Source organism: Anastrepha ludens, chromosome 6 (genome assembly GCF_028408465.1).
Source record: "Anastrepha ludens isolate Willacy chromosome 6, idAnaLude1.1, whole genome shotgun sequence".
Classification (NCBI taxonomy): domain Eukaryota; kingdom Metazoa; phylum Arthropoda; class Insecta; order Diptera; family Tephritidae; genus Anastrepha; species Anastrepha ludens.
In genome coordinates this window covers 57,151,550-57,168,631 of record NC_071502.1, presented here as the reverse complement: position 1 = coordinate 57,168,631, position 17,082 = coordinate 57,151,550, and the positions used below count along the sequence as shown (strand labels likewise).

Below are 17,082 nucleotides of genomic sequence, written 5' to 3'. Positions count from 1 at the left end.
CTTTAGATTATCTTAAGAGGCAATAATTGTAAAAACAGTAGTTTTTTGTTAAATTTAAACAGCACTGAAATAAAAGTAATATTTTTTCCAAAGTGCATATGATTCAATTAAGCTGATTAATTTGTATGTGAAAGGTTACCGGAAAATACCTATAATCGTAGATTCCATTTCATTTATGCAGATTGAATTCAAGCGCAGTCAGCTGCACTTTTTTAAGCAATTCAAAATTAAATCGTTCAATCAAGTGATACTTTTTCTCTGCTTGATATTTTCAGTGCTGCGGCGGTCTTTCCTTTCCTCTGCCCCCCCCCCCCCCCCCCCCCCCAGCAGATTCCTTATCGATTTCTTTTAAAGTTGGACAATTTGTACTCTACTTCCCGCTTCGACATTTAAACAAAAGCTTTCATCCAAGTAATATATGTATTAAAATTTTATATAGATATATATGTATAAACAATCGGAGATTACACCCTTGTGGGGGCACCTCCTACTTATGGAGTGCGTCTTGTTATGTTTCCATAAATGGCGCAACCTACAGTTTTATGTCGTCTTTGAACCTTAGATGGTTTTTTTATAAGGAGCTTTTCCATGGCATAATTACACTCGGGGAATTTGCCATCGCAATCGGAGGTTGGTTTCAGAAATACATGAATTTACTCAAAAATGGCGGAGACAAACATTCAGATTTCTTTGAAGATCAACCCTTTTACCTATATTGACAAATCTTTAGTTCACTGTACCTTTTTCAGTATGATTTCAGAGAGCGTCAATTGGATTTTAAACTGGTCAATTGGAATTAAAAAGGGTTAATTAGATTTTAGAATAGTCGCTTGGATTTTTTGATGATTAATACACTATGCATAGACTTGATTTTGATTAATTTTAAATATTGCTGAATATTATTGTACACTAATTTATTTAATATGCCCATACAACGTTCGTTTGAAAATTAATATTTAAATTAATTGCATTGAAATGAAACCCAATTTACGATTGTTTGACTGTTCTATTGTAAAATTCAATTGAATCTTTTTAACATCCAAGTGAACCTTTATAAACTACAACTGGTAATGGTGTAGTTATCAAAATATTATTTTTGTACGTTGTTAAAATTGCCTTCGTATGCAAAACTAGCATAGTTGGCGTGCAAATTCCCATCAATCTTGGCCTTTTGAAATTCAGATGTCTATTATTCATCTAGGCTATCAAAATATTACTTGGGTATAGTACCAGGAGAAATAATAGAGGTAAATATATGTAAATATTTTTCTTAAACGGCTTAAAACCATTTGTGGAACAAGATCAACACGCACGCCACAAATAGAAACACCAGCACGACCAAACACCCAAAAAGTGTGTAAGCGCTTATTATATACGTATATTTTTTCTTAAGTACATGTTCACTCACCCTGTTCAGTGCACAATCTATAAACAAAAACTTTTTAAATGTGGGTAGGGAATGTAGGTATTATATACCGGTGAGTGGAAGCGACCTACACGTGCACAGCTGAGTTTTGTTTTGACGCAAACTGCTCCACACACTACATACATACGCAAGCGTGTACAATAGAATGTATATTCAGTATGATGAGAGCACAATAACACAAATTATAAAGAGAATATTATGACGACAGCGGAATACGAGCAAAGTCTGCGTCTATAAATGTACACTAAAGAGTGTGAGATGAGAGTCAATAAAATATTAAGTATTTTTGATGCTCACAAACAAAGTATGTATTTTAAAGTACCAACAATGTATGTACATAGGTACATATATAGTTAAATTTTACAAGCTACAGAAACCGAAAATGAATAGAGAGGCAGCACAGTGAAAAAATAAATCTAATTTGTTCGCGAGGTAAATTTTAACAGAGAAAGAGCAAATTAACAGCACTTAAATCAGTAATATGCACTATTGTAGAAATAGTTTGAGACACTCTACACCATCAGCTTTACAAAAGATGCATGAGTTTTGAATTGTCAATAGGCCCACAGATGTTAATGCAATAGTAAATTGAATGCCAATTTCTCGCTGGAATTCGAAATTGCGGAATTCGCACATCTTTCATAATAAGTTTGACCATTGCCACCAATGAAAAAAATTAGTTTTGTTTATACTCAAATGTCCTCAAGGAGGTCATAAAGAAAAACAAGGATGAATAAATACAACTGATTGTGGGAACAAAATCTGGAAATGTTATGTACATATGTATTTGTTGAGAAAGCTCGGCTCAAAAGTAACTGGAATACAAAAAATGTATTCGCAATTAGTTTGGGCCTGAAAGGCTACTAAAGCCAGATTGCCTACCATCTCTCCAAAATTGTATGCCATCCGTACCACAAAGAAGTAGGGTTGGATTTTTTCATTTTGCTAAAATCTGCTAAATTAAAAAAAAAAACATCCGGGTTAACTACTCCGCAGTGTTTATATTCCACAGTTTATGTTCCACATATTTAGAGCAATTCATTAGCGTCAATAACAACTTAAGTAAGTAGTTTATTATGCTACAATTACATGTGCAGATGAGTTGTAGTTTATTTTTCACAAACATAGAATAATGCAATCACAATCGGCATCTCACCCACTCATCTTAATTGGCTTATAACAGCAGCAACAAAACATACCAAATACACCGGTATGGACCAACCAAAAGCGGATCAACACCAACGGAGCATCAAATGCAGAGTCTTCGTACTAGTAACAGCTCACATGATAGACAGACTGCTGGCGCTTCGACTAGGCGCGATGAAGTGCATCACACTTGCATATCGCGTGTACATTTGCTGGTTGCTCCAGTTTTTCACTCCAATAAGAAAAACCCAACAATCAACAGATTAATGCATAATTTGCACACAAAGGAAGGAAAAGGAAATTAACGAAAGAATTTATTAAAACCATCATTCGTTAGGAAATGTTAATAAAAAAAAAACACAGTTTGAAGATTTCACACAATGCAAATTAAACGAGGTCAAGCAAACATGCAAAGATTTCTATGAAGAAAGAGTTGCAAATCTTTTAGATTAATTGGCGTATCGGCTACATGAGCCATAAAAATTATATTTGCTATTTTAATTTTTTCCCCTTTAATAGGCTGAAATTGGATTTGGTTCATTTACAAGCCATGTTGAAGCGAGTAATTAACCGAACTGTTGGAAAGGTAACTTTAAGAGAGATAATGCAAAAAGAATTCAAAAAGTTATTTTCAACTGGCGTACTTTTTTAATATGATGGATATCCCATCCACTCGGCCATTGCTGAGATAGCCAAGTGAGCTACATGAATATTTAACTTAGTTTATTTTATGTTTTATAACCCCATATGTATTATTTAGGGTGTTTTTTTTTTCATTTTATAGAATTTTCAGTAGGGATATCTACTAAAATTGTTGACCAAGGAAACACACTAGTCACTTGAACTAGAGACACGCCTTCTGATATCCCCACCACAACATCTTCACAGCGAGGCTAATATGATCTCAGTTGGGCAGCATAGTATCTATAATGCCCAGCAAGCAATTTCGGCTGGGAAGCTACTGCTACAACAACCTAGCAAATACAGTTGTGTTTGCGATAATTATCAAAAACTCTGTTTTTGGTGTTTGCGTATGCAAGACTCTATCAAGTAGAGGGAATTGAGAAAGAGCAAAGTAACGTCTCAGGTATTGCCGCCTTCTGTTGTAAACAGACCACTGTCAATTCACTTATTACATCAACAAATCAGTGGATCCCTTCAAAATCACCTAGACCGGTTAACGGTCTGATGTTGACCATACCTCTGCATTCTGTACATTATGCTTGTAATTTATCATTCAAGTTATCAACTGTTTGCCCAGCCTTTTCCAACGGATACTATAACCTTGCCCTCAAAATCAGATATTACTTTGCTCTGTCTCAACTTCCCCTACTTTACTAGAGTTTTGCATCGTTGTCGTCTGAACAATGACTGTTTGAAAAAGCGCAAGAATACATGTGAAATGAACGGGCACAATTGTGCTGTTAAGTCCCCTATAACGTAGAAGCCAAAGTTACTCTGACAATTTTGCTTCGGATTGGTAAATCCCTCAGTGCACTTTAAAGGATAACATTTATCCAATTTGTACCTCTAGTACTATAATTAGCGAACTTTTACTATACGAAACGAAGAAACCTCCTTAAATGAGAATAAAGGAGGCACCCAAATTTTGGATTCGTCGCTACTCTCTCAATTTCAGTCTACGCTTGATCACTTCGTTGAAGAATTTGAAGGATGCCAAGATCGCATAGCCCTTACTAAGGTCCAACTGTTGCAGGAACTGAAAAAAATTTAACCTTAGTTTGCGGCATACGCTTGGTGAATGTTCTGAAGTCAATGCCTTACCTTAATAAGTATTAAAAATTTTAATTTGTAACACCCTTCGGAAATGGAATTCAAAGCAGTTATTCTTAGTATGGGACGAATCAATGACAAGTAGATTCCACTAAAACTTTAAAAGTCATGGTCATTGCGTACAGATTCTAAGACATTTGGGATTTTATGTTACGAAACAAAATGTATGTTGACAGAAAATTATCAACATTCTTGAGTAAAAAAAAAAACTTTAGATTATTCTGGAAAGGAAATATAAAAATAAACATAAAAGCCGATAATTATAAATAATAAATACAAAACTTAATATCAAAAAATTGTAATAAAAAATAATTACACTATTTTGGCTAAATTAAAATTAATTAATGATTTTTTTTCACATAATTATGGATTTATTATTTGCAGCGAAAGCAGCATTAAAATAAAAAATAATCTATATTAAACCATATTAACCATGAAATAATAATTCCTGTGTACGAATGTATATATGTACATATAGCAGTTGGAATAAATGAAAACTATTACCAAAAAACATTATAGATTTTCAAAATTGTTTGCCAAATATTGCAAATACATATTTTTATAAGCCGAATGAAATGTAATCAAAATCAGTTTCTCAATATTATATTGTTAAAAACAAAAAAAAAAAATGCATTACTTTGAAAAATTAAAAAGAACGAAATGTAAATTTTTATATCAGCAATCAGTAAAAAAAAAAACTCGAATCTATACTTAAAACCTATGTACTTTTAAGACGAAATTAAATTTGTTGTATTTTTAAGAATATTTCTTGAATACTTTAAACTTTTTATCAGCATCCACAACTAAGGAAGACTAAACAACAAACAAATGTAATACTATTGATTAAAAATTAAAAGAAACATAAAACAATTATTAAAATTTAAAAAAATATTTTTTCCTTGACCCTTTTATAAATCCAACAGCGCACGATGCACATATGTACTTACATATTTGCGCATTTCCAGATTCTATCTATGATTAATACTGGTGCACGAGTACAATGGGTTTTTGAAAATGTCTTATAGAGGAAATGCGTAAAGGAATGGATTTGTGAAGTGAAATAAAAGTGTAAATAAAAGTATGTTGAAATAAAAAAATTAAGTATTTTTATACATATTTATGCAACTATACTAATATGCCTGAATATGGAAATTGAAAAATTGAACTTACGTCGTTGCGTTGCATGCGAAACCCGGATACAGAATTGATGGCAATGCTGGTCATTTTTGCTACTCTTTGATGATTTTGTAAATTGTTGCAGATTTGTTGCTACCTGAGCGTAAAAAATTCTGCACGAACCCTCCAATAAGGCCACCGACGCCACAAGCACCTTTCAGTGGACAACAACAGCAGAGAGAGAATGTTGCAAGGCGACAAAATTGCACGTTATAAACGCATTGATGGCACCAAACAAAATTAAATAAAATGTTGAGCAAATATTTAGAGCTTGTTTGTAGGTGTCTTTAATAATCTCTACTTTAGCACGATATTTGCAGATTAATAACTTTTTTATTACCAATGCGGGAGCTGACGACTTGGTTGAGTACAAATCAAAGTAAAAAAAAAAGAATTATATAAAAAATCACAATATTTGATGGGTATGACTTTCAGGCCACTTTTTCGTTGCTTATCTTTCTTTGTTTTGTTGCTGCGTTTTCTCTCACATTAAATGCGTAGTTGGAAAAAGTTGCGCGACCTTTTCATATCAGTCAATTATTCATTAATGTGAAACTGCTACCCGATATGCACGAAATTCTTTTAGAGACGTTCTCGGTTGTTATGTATATTTATCCGAATAGTTGGTACTTCTCACCTACAAACTGCCACCGGAGCTACAGCACCTTTGCCGATTAGCTTAAATGAATGTGTTGGTGTATCTCAGTTGCTTTGACCCCCCGCACTTTGTGCCAATGCACTCCATATAACCCTCAAGCGAGAAAAGTTATAATAAAACTTTTTCTAACGATCCGTTTTTAAATACGTCTATGGCTTGTTGGTTTCATTATGTTATTATCCAACATCGAATGCTTGTTAATTTTTATCAGCTGGTTTTACAGTTGAAGAAAAAGCAAAATGCAAGAAGCTTCGATTTTCTGCTCTTCGTTATCATCGAATTTGTTTTTTTCTCTTTCTATTTTTCTTCTATCCCCTCAATGTTTTCTATGCTTTACAATCTTTTCCGCTCTGCTTTTATTATTATTCACTTACATTTGCTTATTGCATTGCCTGTAAAATATACTAAAAGTGCATGATTGATTTTTCTGTTTTTCAGCTGCCTTGCACTTTCTTTGTTATTGTATTATTTTCTGTGCTGACAACAGCGACGTCAAAGTACTGAGCACCAACTCAAAGCAATGACGAACATATTTTTATTCACAATTTTAGCTAGTTGAAAAATCTTCACAATTTATATTATCGCTGGTGAATTTTGTATTTAGATGTTTGAACTTCCGGATATGATTTCTTTGCCTTTTCAATTAGCGAAAATCCTGCAGCAATAAGAATCGACCACAATACACACACTTACAAGGAGGTTCGCGAAATACACATACGCTCACACAATATCACACACACCGATGAACGCAATTAACACATTCGCGACAACAAATTTTGTCAATTTGCGCTTCTAAATTAAAGCACCTTGCAATTTATTACCTTTTTTCGAATTTGCACAATCTATCACACATTATAAGGGAAATTGAAAACTCTGACACACTCCCGATCTTTTACCAAATAATTTTCAATAATAATTTTCCAATATCTGATTAAATATATTCTATTTTTTTAACTCTCTGCTGATCTTCTGAGTGCAGAATGAATGCGGAGTAGATACGTCGAATAGCGAACGAATGTTGTCAACGACGACTCACAGCAAATTGAATTGCTTCCGAGCTGATCCAATCGTTTGCAGTGAATAAAATTCCTCTGCTGATTCTGTTTTTCACTTTTTCTTTTGCCTTTGCCTTTGCCTTTCCCTTCAATTGAAAGTTGCCCAACGAAGTGTTAAGAGCGTGTTTAAAGACGGAATATATATTTATATATGCAAACGTATGTCGTGATTTTGCGCAAGAATCAAAATCAAACACAAGCACCAAATAACTTTAGTTAAACACAGTTTATGGTATTCATTAATTCCTTATGCGTAGTTGCATTCATTCTTATTCGAACGAGTTGGCTGTCTGCACAGCTGCTTGCAATTCTATCAATTTTGTTTTCTTTTTTCTATCTTATTTCCTTATCCTTGTATTCTTTTATTTTTGTAAGTTTTACTTTTGTTCTTCATATTTATCACGCTTTGCACATTCCGCGCAGGGTTGTATGTAAGAGACTAATTATAATCTTAGCCGAATGAATCGGTATAGGCTTTGGGTGAAAACATGTGCCTGACGTGTATATAAAATGTTAAGAGTCGCGACAATGTAATAGCCCAACCCGAATAAAAAAGTTCAATCAATTCTGACGAAATATTTAAATAACGTTATATTTAAAACGCTGAGAAAGTGGTACAGTATATAAACAATTAGAAGAGTCGTTATCGTGTTATCGATAACTATGGACGTTCACGTAGCATTTGAATTAATATTTCTCTGTTTCTATTAGTGATTAGTTATCATATGCGATACATCACCGAAAATCGCTAGTGGAGCGCACTCATCGCGAAGATAGGCATTAAGGCGGATCCACTATTTGTGTCAATTAATTTTGAAAACTTATACGATGAAAGGCTTACGTAAAGAAATATCTCCACGATAATTTTCACTAAACGCTAACAGAAACACCGGTTAACCCAATAAACCGGAGAGAGCAGAAATGAGGTCATAAGAACGAAAAAGAGTTAATTATAAACAAGATTACAGAAAATTTGCATTATTCGCTAAACACTATTTTTTATTACTAATAAAAGGTTTTCTAAGAAAATTATTTTTATAAAACCCCTTTCCCACTGAATTACTAAATAACACATTATCAAGGTACCAAACATGACACTTTCTTAGGTAATAGATGTACACATAATTCTTTTTTTACACGATGGATCCATGTCTAAAAAATTGGTGTAAAAAGAGAATTAGGTGGAATTAAAATAATAAAATTCTTTTTAGAGTTCACTTAGGAATTTATTTCTAATTCAATAAATATATTACAAGAAAGAAATTACTAAACGGCGAGAGCAAAATCTACCGAGTTTCAGGCAGAGACTTTTCCTGAGATTAATTTTAACGTACGAAGCGTCGACAAATTTTACTTTATTTGCTATATTAAATTCAGGAAAAATTCATAAAATATTCAAAATTGTGTTATAACCAAACAGTCCGTGTAATAAAAAGGACTTCTTTTCTTTTTAACTCATGTTAATTCAAATTTGTGTACAAAGAGAGTTGGTGCACCACGATTCGATAATAATTGGTAACCAAACTTTTATGTTATTAAAACCACATTGTCATAATTGTGAGTATAAGAACATCTTTTAATTAAAGCTAACTTTTACTTAAAATAAAAGATCTTGATGTTGTGCCACAAATCGAGGGACTCACGACATTAGGTCTCCACCGAACGGCATAATGTTTTTATTATCAACTTTTTCCTGTTAGATATACACCCGGAGGTAAGGCCTTTTCTATAATTTGGTGTATCACACAATTGATACAGTGAAAAGTATATAAAAACCAAACGCTCGTACAATTTGCTATGTACGATTTCGTTTTATAGGAATGAATTGTAGTAGAAAGGACCATATTGAAATTATGCACAACTCTTGTTCAAAAACATTATTAAAATTATAAATTTCGTTCACCTAATTTTACTGCTTAAACTTGCTTTTTATTTGATTATAAAATAATTTAAATGGTACCATTCATAGTTTTAGTCCTTATAAGATTTATATAACTTCTTTGTAACTACGGACTGTAGTGTGTTCAAATAAGAAAATTAAAAATTCACCTCATTTATATAAATTTAGATCTAAGAGAGAAAATGAAATGAAAGAACGAAGGCTCAAATGATGGTTATCTATTAGCTATTATGAGACTTGTGCAGCTTATGAAAATAAAGACGAAATTATTATATAATTAAAGTAACTAGTACCTATAAAATGGCGGCCGCCGTAGCCGAATGGGTTGGTGCGTGACTACCATTCGGAATTCACAGAGAGAACGTAGGTTCGAATCTCGGTAAAACACCAAAAATTAAGAAAAACATTTTTATAATAGCGGTCGCCCCTCGGCAGGCAATGGCAAACCTCCGAGTGTATTTCTGCCATGAAAAAGCTCCTCATAGTCGGCTTGAAACTGAAACAACATCAAGCCGCACACCACAAATAGGAGGAGGAGTTCGGCCAAACACCCGAAAAGGGTATACGCGCCAATTATAAATATATATATATACATACACTTATAAAAATCAATATGTCGGGTGTGAATATCCCTAATATTTTTTTTATACATTACTTGGATAATAAAACATATGGCATTTTGATTTTCGCCAACTAACTGGCAACACCACGTTCGTCCGTCGCTGACACATTCCAAAAAAGAACTTAAATCAGATTTGACGTGTATAAAGTTTTCTGCAGTTTTTTTAGATTTTCCACTTTCTTCTTTAAAGAACATTAAAATGGTAAATTTTACTGGAATTTTACTATTCAACAGGCAATTTAAATGAAATTTATTATATTTCAGACCAACTTCAGTGAAGATCAATTAGCTGGTGAGTATGATAGTAAAACTAAAGGTCTCGCATCGGAATGTAGAATAAATCAACTGTAGTGGGCTTGTTTTAAAGATTGGATAGATCGGGAATAAACAAACCCTTATACAATTAATCTATAAAATCTGCTTTGCATCTATATAATGTGCAATTACTTGTGCTACAATGACCACTTTTAAAGATTATCGTTGCCGTTGTACCTGATGACTCACTTTTCTTTGGGCGAGTAACTGCTTTACATACCAAAGTACTTAACCAGCACAAAGCATACAAATAAAACTCTAAAAGATATCACTACAGTATATTGGCGTACCGTTTATATGTCAATAAGTGCCAAGCGATGACTCTATCAATAAGTGGACACCATTTTGATTTGACGTGAATAAGTAAACGCAAGACGTAGACGGAGCATCTGTTCAAAAATTTGCCAACACATATAATTTGCTTTGTATTACTCAATATTGCTGCCTAATCAAATAATTTATTACAATTCGCTGAAAGAATTTATCATTTTATTGATGTGCTATTGGTGATAATATTAACGAGCAGCATTCTACGTATACAACTGCCTGGCTAACACTGGAATGAAATCAAATTGCTATTCGTGCTGCTTATTTATATGTGCGACCACTTATATACATACGTCAAGGCATTGCCGTTTTCATGCCTTATTGGGCGATTTCTAACGCAATATTCATTGCTTTCAATGATTTTATGGTCAAGTTGATCATCTTTTGTTGCATGCAACAACTTATTGCTACTGGAAATTACTGCTGAATGCTTGGCTTTTACATAAGCAAATTTGTATGCATCTAATTGAGTTTTTGAAGATATCGTATATAAATTGGTTATACGACAGATTACTTATACAAATCTACACACCGTTGGCACAAGTAAAATGTTATTAAAAAACTAAATCATCCACTGTAGGGTATCAATAGATAATCCGTTAAATAACCTATGAAAACATATTTCTTTAAACATTTTAAAACTTTTACGTAAAGTTAGCAGTTTAAGTTCCATCAGGTGTTTTCTTATCGCTAATGTTGCTGATAAACACATTTTGTACAAAATGTATTGGATTAAGCACATTGCGCTAAAGTATAAATTATTTAAAATAAATAATAAATTAGGATTTCTTATCGACTTGCCTCACTTCAATAAGCAATCAGCAGAACAATAACAAGGTGATCTCAAAAGGCATGCAGAATGCTGACAAGTGTGATGATATAAAATTCATTGTTTCTGTTACATTGCCTCTTGTTTGCTTCCCAGTCTGTTGGCCTTATTAACCATTCAAACATCGTGTACAATAAATGATCAGTACGAAGTGTCAATATGATAGAAAACATATAGTAATAAATTTATAAAAAACTGAACCTCGAATTTAAGTATGTAAGTTTATATACGATGGTGCTTACCAATGTATGTGTGCCATCTTCCAATTGTTTACTCACATCACTATTAAGGTAGTTACAACATTTATGACGACTTTTGTAGGAGAATGGGTGTAGTCAGCGACGTCGATCTGCAACAAAAAAGGCTCTGTTCGTTGAAAAAACATGTATTACCATATATGGATAAAATTACAAAACTGCAATGATAGCAAATGACGATACAGGGTGCGAGTGTATTATTTAAAAGTTTCAAAAAAATCAAAGCGCAACTTAATATTATATTAATATTTGGATAGATAGTTACATACATATATTATTTAAAATTATATTTATTAGATCAACAAATCATTATATGAAGAATCTAGCTTTTGGTATTGTAACTTGATTTTTTGATATACGCGCCCATCACCTGCCCCTATACAAGCACTCAAGTTCACCTTCAATGTTTTTGCGGTGGCACTTCACCAAACCACTTTTGCGTATTTCAGTCGTTGGTTGCGCGTAACATGCAACACAGTGGTTTGCTATTGTTGAGTTTTATTGATTATATATAGAAAATTAATTTACTACACATACGTGAAATTAAGTGACCGTTCGCAATGTATATCTACGAGCCACCAACTAAAAACTCATTTACCACAGTGGAAGGTTATGCCAGGCACTTTAAATTTTTATTTGGTTTCTGTGCTTCTCCTCTTGTTGGTTAAATTAATTTCGAATTTTCCTTACATTGCAGAATTCCAAGAAGCCTTCAATCTTTTCGACAATCGAGGTGATGGCAAAATCCAATTGAGTCAAGTAGGTGAGTGTCTGCGTGCACTAGGTCAAAATCCCACAGAATCGGATGTGAAAAAATGCACTCACCAATTGAAGCCGGACGAGCGCATCAGTTTCGAAGTTTTCCTACCCATCTACCAGGCGATCTCGAAGGCGCGTTCTGGTGATACTGCTGATGATTTTATTGAAGGTCTGCGTCATTTTGACAAGGATGCAAGCGGTTTCATTTCCTCAGCCGAATTGAGACATCTTTTAACTACGTTGGGTGAGAAATTGACCGATGAAGAGGTTGAACAACTAATGACTAATCAAGAGGACACACAGGGCAATGTGAACTATGAAGAATTTGTGCGTATGGTCATGAATGGTTAAGTGAAAATATTGTTCGCTTAGCAGTGACCGGCATTTAAGTAAATAATAAAGAAAAAAAAGAAAAACGTCTATAATTTCCCTAACATGCCTACCTGTTTCCATATTAATGAACCCAATATACCTAAATCGCTAAATAACAAAAAAGTAATTAAAAGTAAATATTTATATGATACAGAAAGTATTCCATGCGCATATGCAAGTACATATATACATACATATGTAGAGAATTTTTATTGAATAAAAGTATTGTATTGCTGTTAAAGCGCAACGCAGTTGATAATATTATATATGTATGTATATTTATATGTTGCGCGCGTCAATGCAACATTTGCATATTCCCCACTAACGCAAAGTTGCAAAAATATAATATTTAAACTTATAATGGCGTATTATTTACATATGTTTGTATAAAAATAAAAATATTGAATGTTTTTTGTACACAAATTTTTTAATGATCTTTTAATCTGTATGGGGAATGTAAATAATTATTATAGTTATATATTTATCACATTGGCAGAAAACGAATTTTTGCAAAAAATTATTCTTTTTTACTTATTCCGTGTGTTCATTCAGTGCAAATGTTTGTTCAGGAAGATTTTTGTTTAAGGCAATAAGCACACAGAAATGGGTGCGGCAGGTTTAGAGTTAAAGTTAACAAAATCTGTATCTGGATCTGTACAATGGTGATAACTTAAGTAGAGCGAAAAAAAATACTGGCTATAATAAATAATTCCGTAGGAGTGAAAAAATTTCACATATAAATGTTTTGTTTTTTAAATTTCATTTCGTGAGACTGTAATTGAGGAAACGACGTAAATGTAAATATTTTGCAACCATCTAACGGTAATTTGAGGCAGGGCCTGCCCAGTAACATCAATTTTTACAATAAACGAGAAACATTTCGTTTTTATTTTTTGTATCAATAACGTGAATGTTACGAGCCTAATAAAAAAACATAAAACAGAATTCGTTTCGTTAATTATTAAAAAAAAGAATAATTAATAGAATAGAAAGAATAAAAAAAGAAATGTGTTTGTTTTGTTTGGTTGGGTTGGGCCGTAACGGTTTTCCACTATCTCTACAAAAACCAATGTGAACCGTTGAGAAACTTTGAAAAGTTCCTGATTTCCACCTAACTCATTAAGGGATTAGGGGTAGTCAGAGGCCCGAAAAAATGATGATTTTCAATAATTTGTTTTTTGATAGTCAACTGCTTTATTTTACAAAAATAAAAACATAGCATTAATACATCATGTTTCAACTTGACTTAAGCAAAATTTCAAACAAAAAAAAATAATACAATAATTGTAAAAGTTATCGCTGTTTGTGTGGGGAAATTAGATTTATTAATAGATAATCTTGTGCCTGAGCGAAGCTTTTTTTTTTTAATTTTAAAAAAATTTATTTCAAAATTAACAATATGGCGGCCTCAGGAAATATTTTTCAGATTTTCGAGAAAAAAACCGACAATAATTGTTAAAAATAAATCGAAATTTAAAAAAAAAGTGCGAGTAGCGTAGTATACATAACCGAAGTGAAACTTTCAAGGCAGACAAAGAAAGAGGGAGAGATCCGAGGGAGAATGAGAGAGAGAAAGCTTATACATCTAAATAAATTCACAACATTTGCAGAGAATACAAATAGGCAAAATTTACAAAAAAAACAGCAGCTGAGCGTATTGAAGCTTAAATTATGACAATGAGCAATTGTTTTTGTATTCTAGCTTTAAAGTATAACTTACGTGTAGGTGTGTAAGTATATATGTCTATAATAATAAAGTAGTCATCGAACTTTGAAATTATTTTTATACAAACGATATATGTACACACACATAAGTATGTATGTATATAAACACATACCAACAACTAGAAACTATCTATTGGAAGTTTTCGAAATCGCACAATCAATTGAATTTCCCAATTTCCCACCATATATATAATACCCGCAAGAACATGCATACACACATACATAATTAAATAAAAATTTGCCTTTTCTCAATAACACCAACATGCAGATTACGAGTACTATTCAAATAATCTCCCTAAGGATGTGCTTCTTTCTCACTCCCTTGTACACTTAGTATTCACTTATACACATATACATACATAGTTATATACATATTTATATAAGTTATACTAGTTCATCACTAAATATATATAAGGTATAGCTCTCTCTCTCCTCTTCCTCTGCGTTATATCTTTTTTCTCTCTCGCGGAACGAAAATGCTCAAAACGTTGCATGACCTTGAAATTTTACTCTCCATTCTCGCTGCTCGTCCATCGACGCCTAAGAAGTTTCACTTCAAAAATTCTTTTATCAGGTACGAGTTTTTTTGTGCTTTTCAAAAGCAGTATACATTTTATTGAAATCTACCAAGAACTTTTTAAGTTACAGTGATCACTTGTTCAAAAAACATAGTTTTGAGAAAAACGCATTTACAGTTTTGCTATTAATTTATGTAGAGTTATACGAATTATTTAATTACTTACACTGTGCCATTGTACATTAAAAGAACCATGGCACACGTACAAAGAATGGCCAGTCTTTGCATCTGCGGGGCCCTCAGAACCACACCCACAGATGCACTAAATATCATGCTTAACATTTTACCAATAGAGCAGTACGGTAAGCAAACAGCTGCCAAAGCAACTCTCAGGCTAAGAGAAATCGGCCTACTCAGAACGAACCAAAGAGGACACTCCTCAATTTTAGCACAATTCCCCTGCATTCCCAACACAACGGATTTCTGTAGGACCAAGGACATCAATTTGTATAAATCCTTCGTCACAGTATTTCCTTCCAAAGAGGAATGGGATAACGGGCTCATTGTTAAGATAAATGAAGTAAACATCTACACAGATGGCTCAAAACTGGATAACAAAGTAGGGGGAGGGGTCTACTCCGACAAACTCGGAGTATGCCAATCATTCCGCTTACCTGATCATTGCAGTGTGTTTCAGGCGGAAGTCACTGCCATAAAAGAGGGGCTTAAAGAAATAAAAACGGGAGTATTATCCACAAATGAAGTCTTCATTTACTCGGACAGTCAAGCAGCAATAAAAGCGCTGGAATCAAAGACACACTCGTCAAAAACAGTTCTAGAATGTTTTAAACTACTAGATGACGTATCTAAGTGCTACAAGGTGCACCTTATCTGGGTACCAGGCCACAGGGACATTCCAGGAAATTGTAAGGCGGATGAACTTGCAAGAGCCGGTACAACGCTCGATCTCGAACCGGATAAGGCGCTGATACCCATGCCTATAGCCACTTGTAAATTACTTATAGACAGGGAAACCATCAAAAAGGTAAATACAATCTGGCAAAACCTCACAACATGCGAACTAAGCAGACAGACATGGCCGAACTGGAACAGCGGTCGATCGAAGATCTTGCTAAGATTCAACAGGGAATCTATAAGAAAAATGATAGGTGTATTAACAGGTCATTGTTTAATAGGCAGCCACGCTAGAAGGTTAGGACTACCTTACTTCGATTTCTGTAGAAGCTGTCTAAATACAGAAGAAGAGGAAACAGTCAGACACCTTTTATGTGAGTGTGAAAGCCTAGCTAGGAGAAGGCTGCGCACCCTCGATACAGCATTTCTAACCGATGTAGCGGATATAGCCCATCTAAAACTAACGAAGCTCTGCTCGTTTATTAAAGCAACCGGATGGTTTGAAAGGGAACACGTAGAGTAAGGATAAGCTCCAGTGGTATCACAATGGACCTGCCGAAGGTCTAAGTGTGTCTTGCGACACCCACCCTACCTACCTACCTACACTGTGCCATCCATTCCTGGGCCATACGAGCTCTGCAGCCGTCATAGCAGCTTTCAAAATATCGATTTGCTGTTGCCTACGTAGCATTCTACCTTCTCGAGAGTTATCGTTAGTGCGCTTATCTGCCACTTTCATACGTCGGTTGCTTGCAGCTGCTGCTAGCTACTTGCTCTCGAAAGCTCCGGAGCGCCGATCGCCCTTTGTTAATTTTTGAATAACTCGAAAAGTATTTTTCTGATTCACTTCAAATTTTCACACAATATTTTTAAGATCTTATACTTTAAACTACCCCTAACCGCTTAAAAAATTGTCTACCTAAAATATTGAATGTGCATCTGGATAGAGCAGGACAGTGGCGTAGAAGGTGCAGAATCATATCTTTCTCCATCGCTCATTCTTTGGGCGTGTCTGCCTATTAGGCAGTAGCCCGTTTCAACGGAAATCGGTACAATTCTCATTATAAGACGCAAAATGCAATGTACTATATAATACGCAATTCCTTTCTTAAATAAAGAAACGAAATTTGGTTTATTGTCTTGTATTAAATATTTGACAAATAATAAAAATAATTATTGAAAACTTGAAAAGCTAGGAATGAATAATTTGGTGCTGATACTATGTAATTATTCACAGAAAACCAGAAAAAAGTTCGTTTGCCCTGTGTAAACATTCGAGAGATGAAAAT

General features: G+C 33.8%; 2 protein-coding genes across 3 annotated transcripts in view; one reads left to right on the top strand and one right to left on the bottom strand.

Moving 5' to 3' along the window:
• LOC128866930 (F-box/LRR-repeat protein 20) overlaps positions 1 to 7,568 on the bottom strand; it is a 145,233-nt gene extending 137,665 nt beyond the window's left edge. The window contains exon 1 of the mRNA XM_054107983.1: positions 5,537 to 7,568. The gene's annotated coding sequence lies outside the window, so the exon portion shown is untranslated. The remainder of the gene's footprint in view (positions 1 to 5,536) is intronic.
• Positions 7,569 to 9,868: 2,300 nt separating this feature from the next.
• On the top strand, positions 9,869 to 13,059 carry LOC128867688 (myosin-2 essential light chain). Of its 2 annotated transcripts, XM_054109131.1 has the most exons (3): positions 9,869 to 9,979; positions 10,042 to 10,069; positions 12,203 to 13,059. In XM_054109131.1, exons 1-3 carry the CDS (start codon positions 9,977 to 9,979, stop codon positions 12,613 to 12,615), a joined length of 444 nt encoding a protein of 147 aa, XP_053965106.1. In that variant the 5' UTR covers positions 9,869 to 9,976; the 3' UTR covers positions 12,616 to 13,059. The 2 variants fall into 2 exon arrangements, with proteins under 2 accessions (XP_053965106.1, XP_053965105.1); XM_054109130.1 differs by lacking the exons at positions 9,869 to 9,979; positions 10,042 to 10,069 and adding an exon at positions 11,953 to 12,114.
• The last annotated feature ends 4,023 nt before the right edge of the window (positions 13,060 to 17,082 follow it).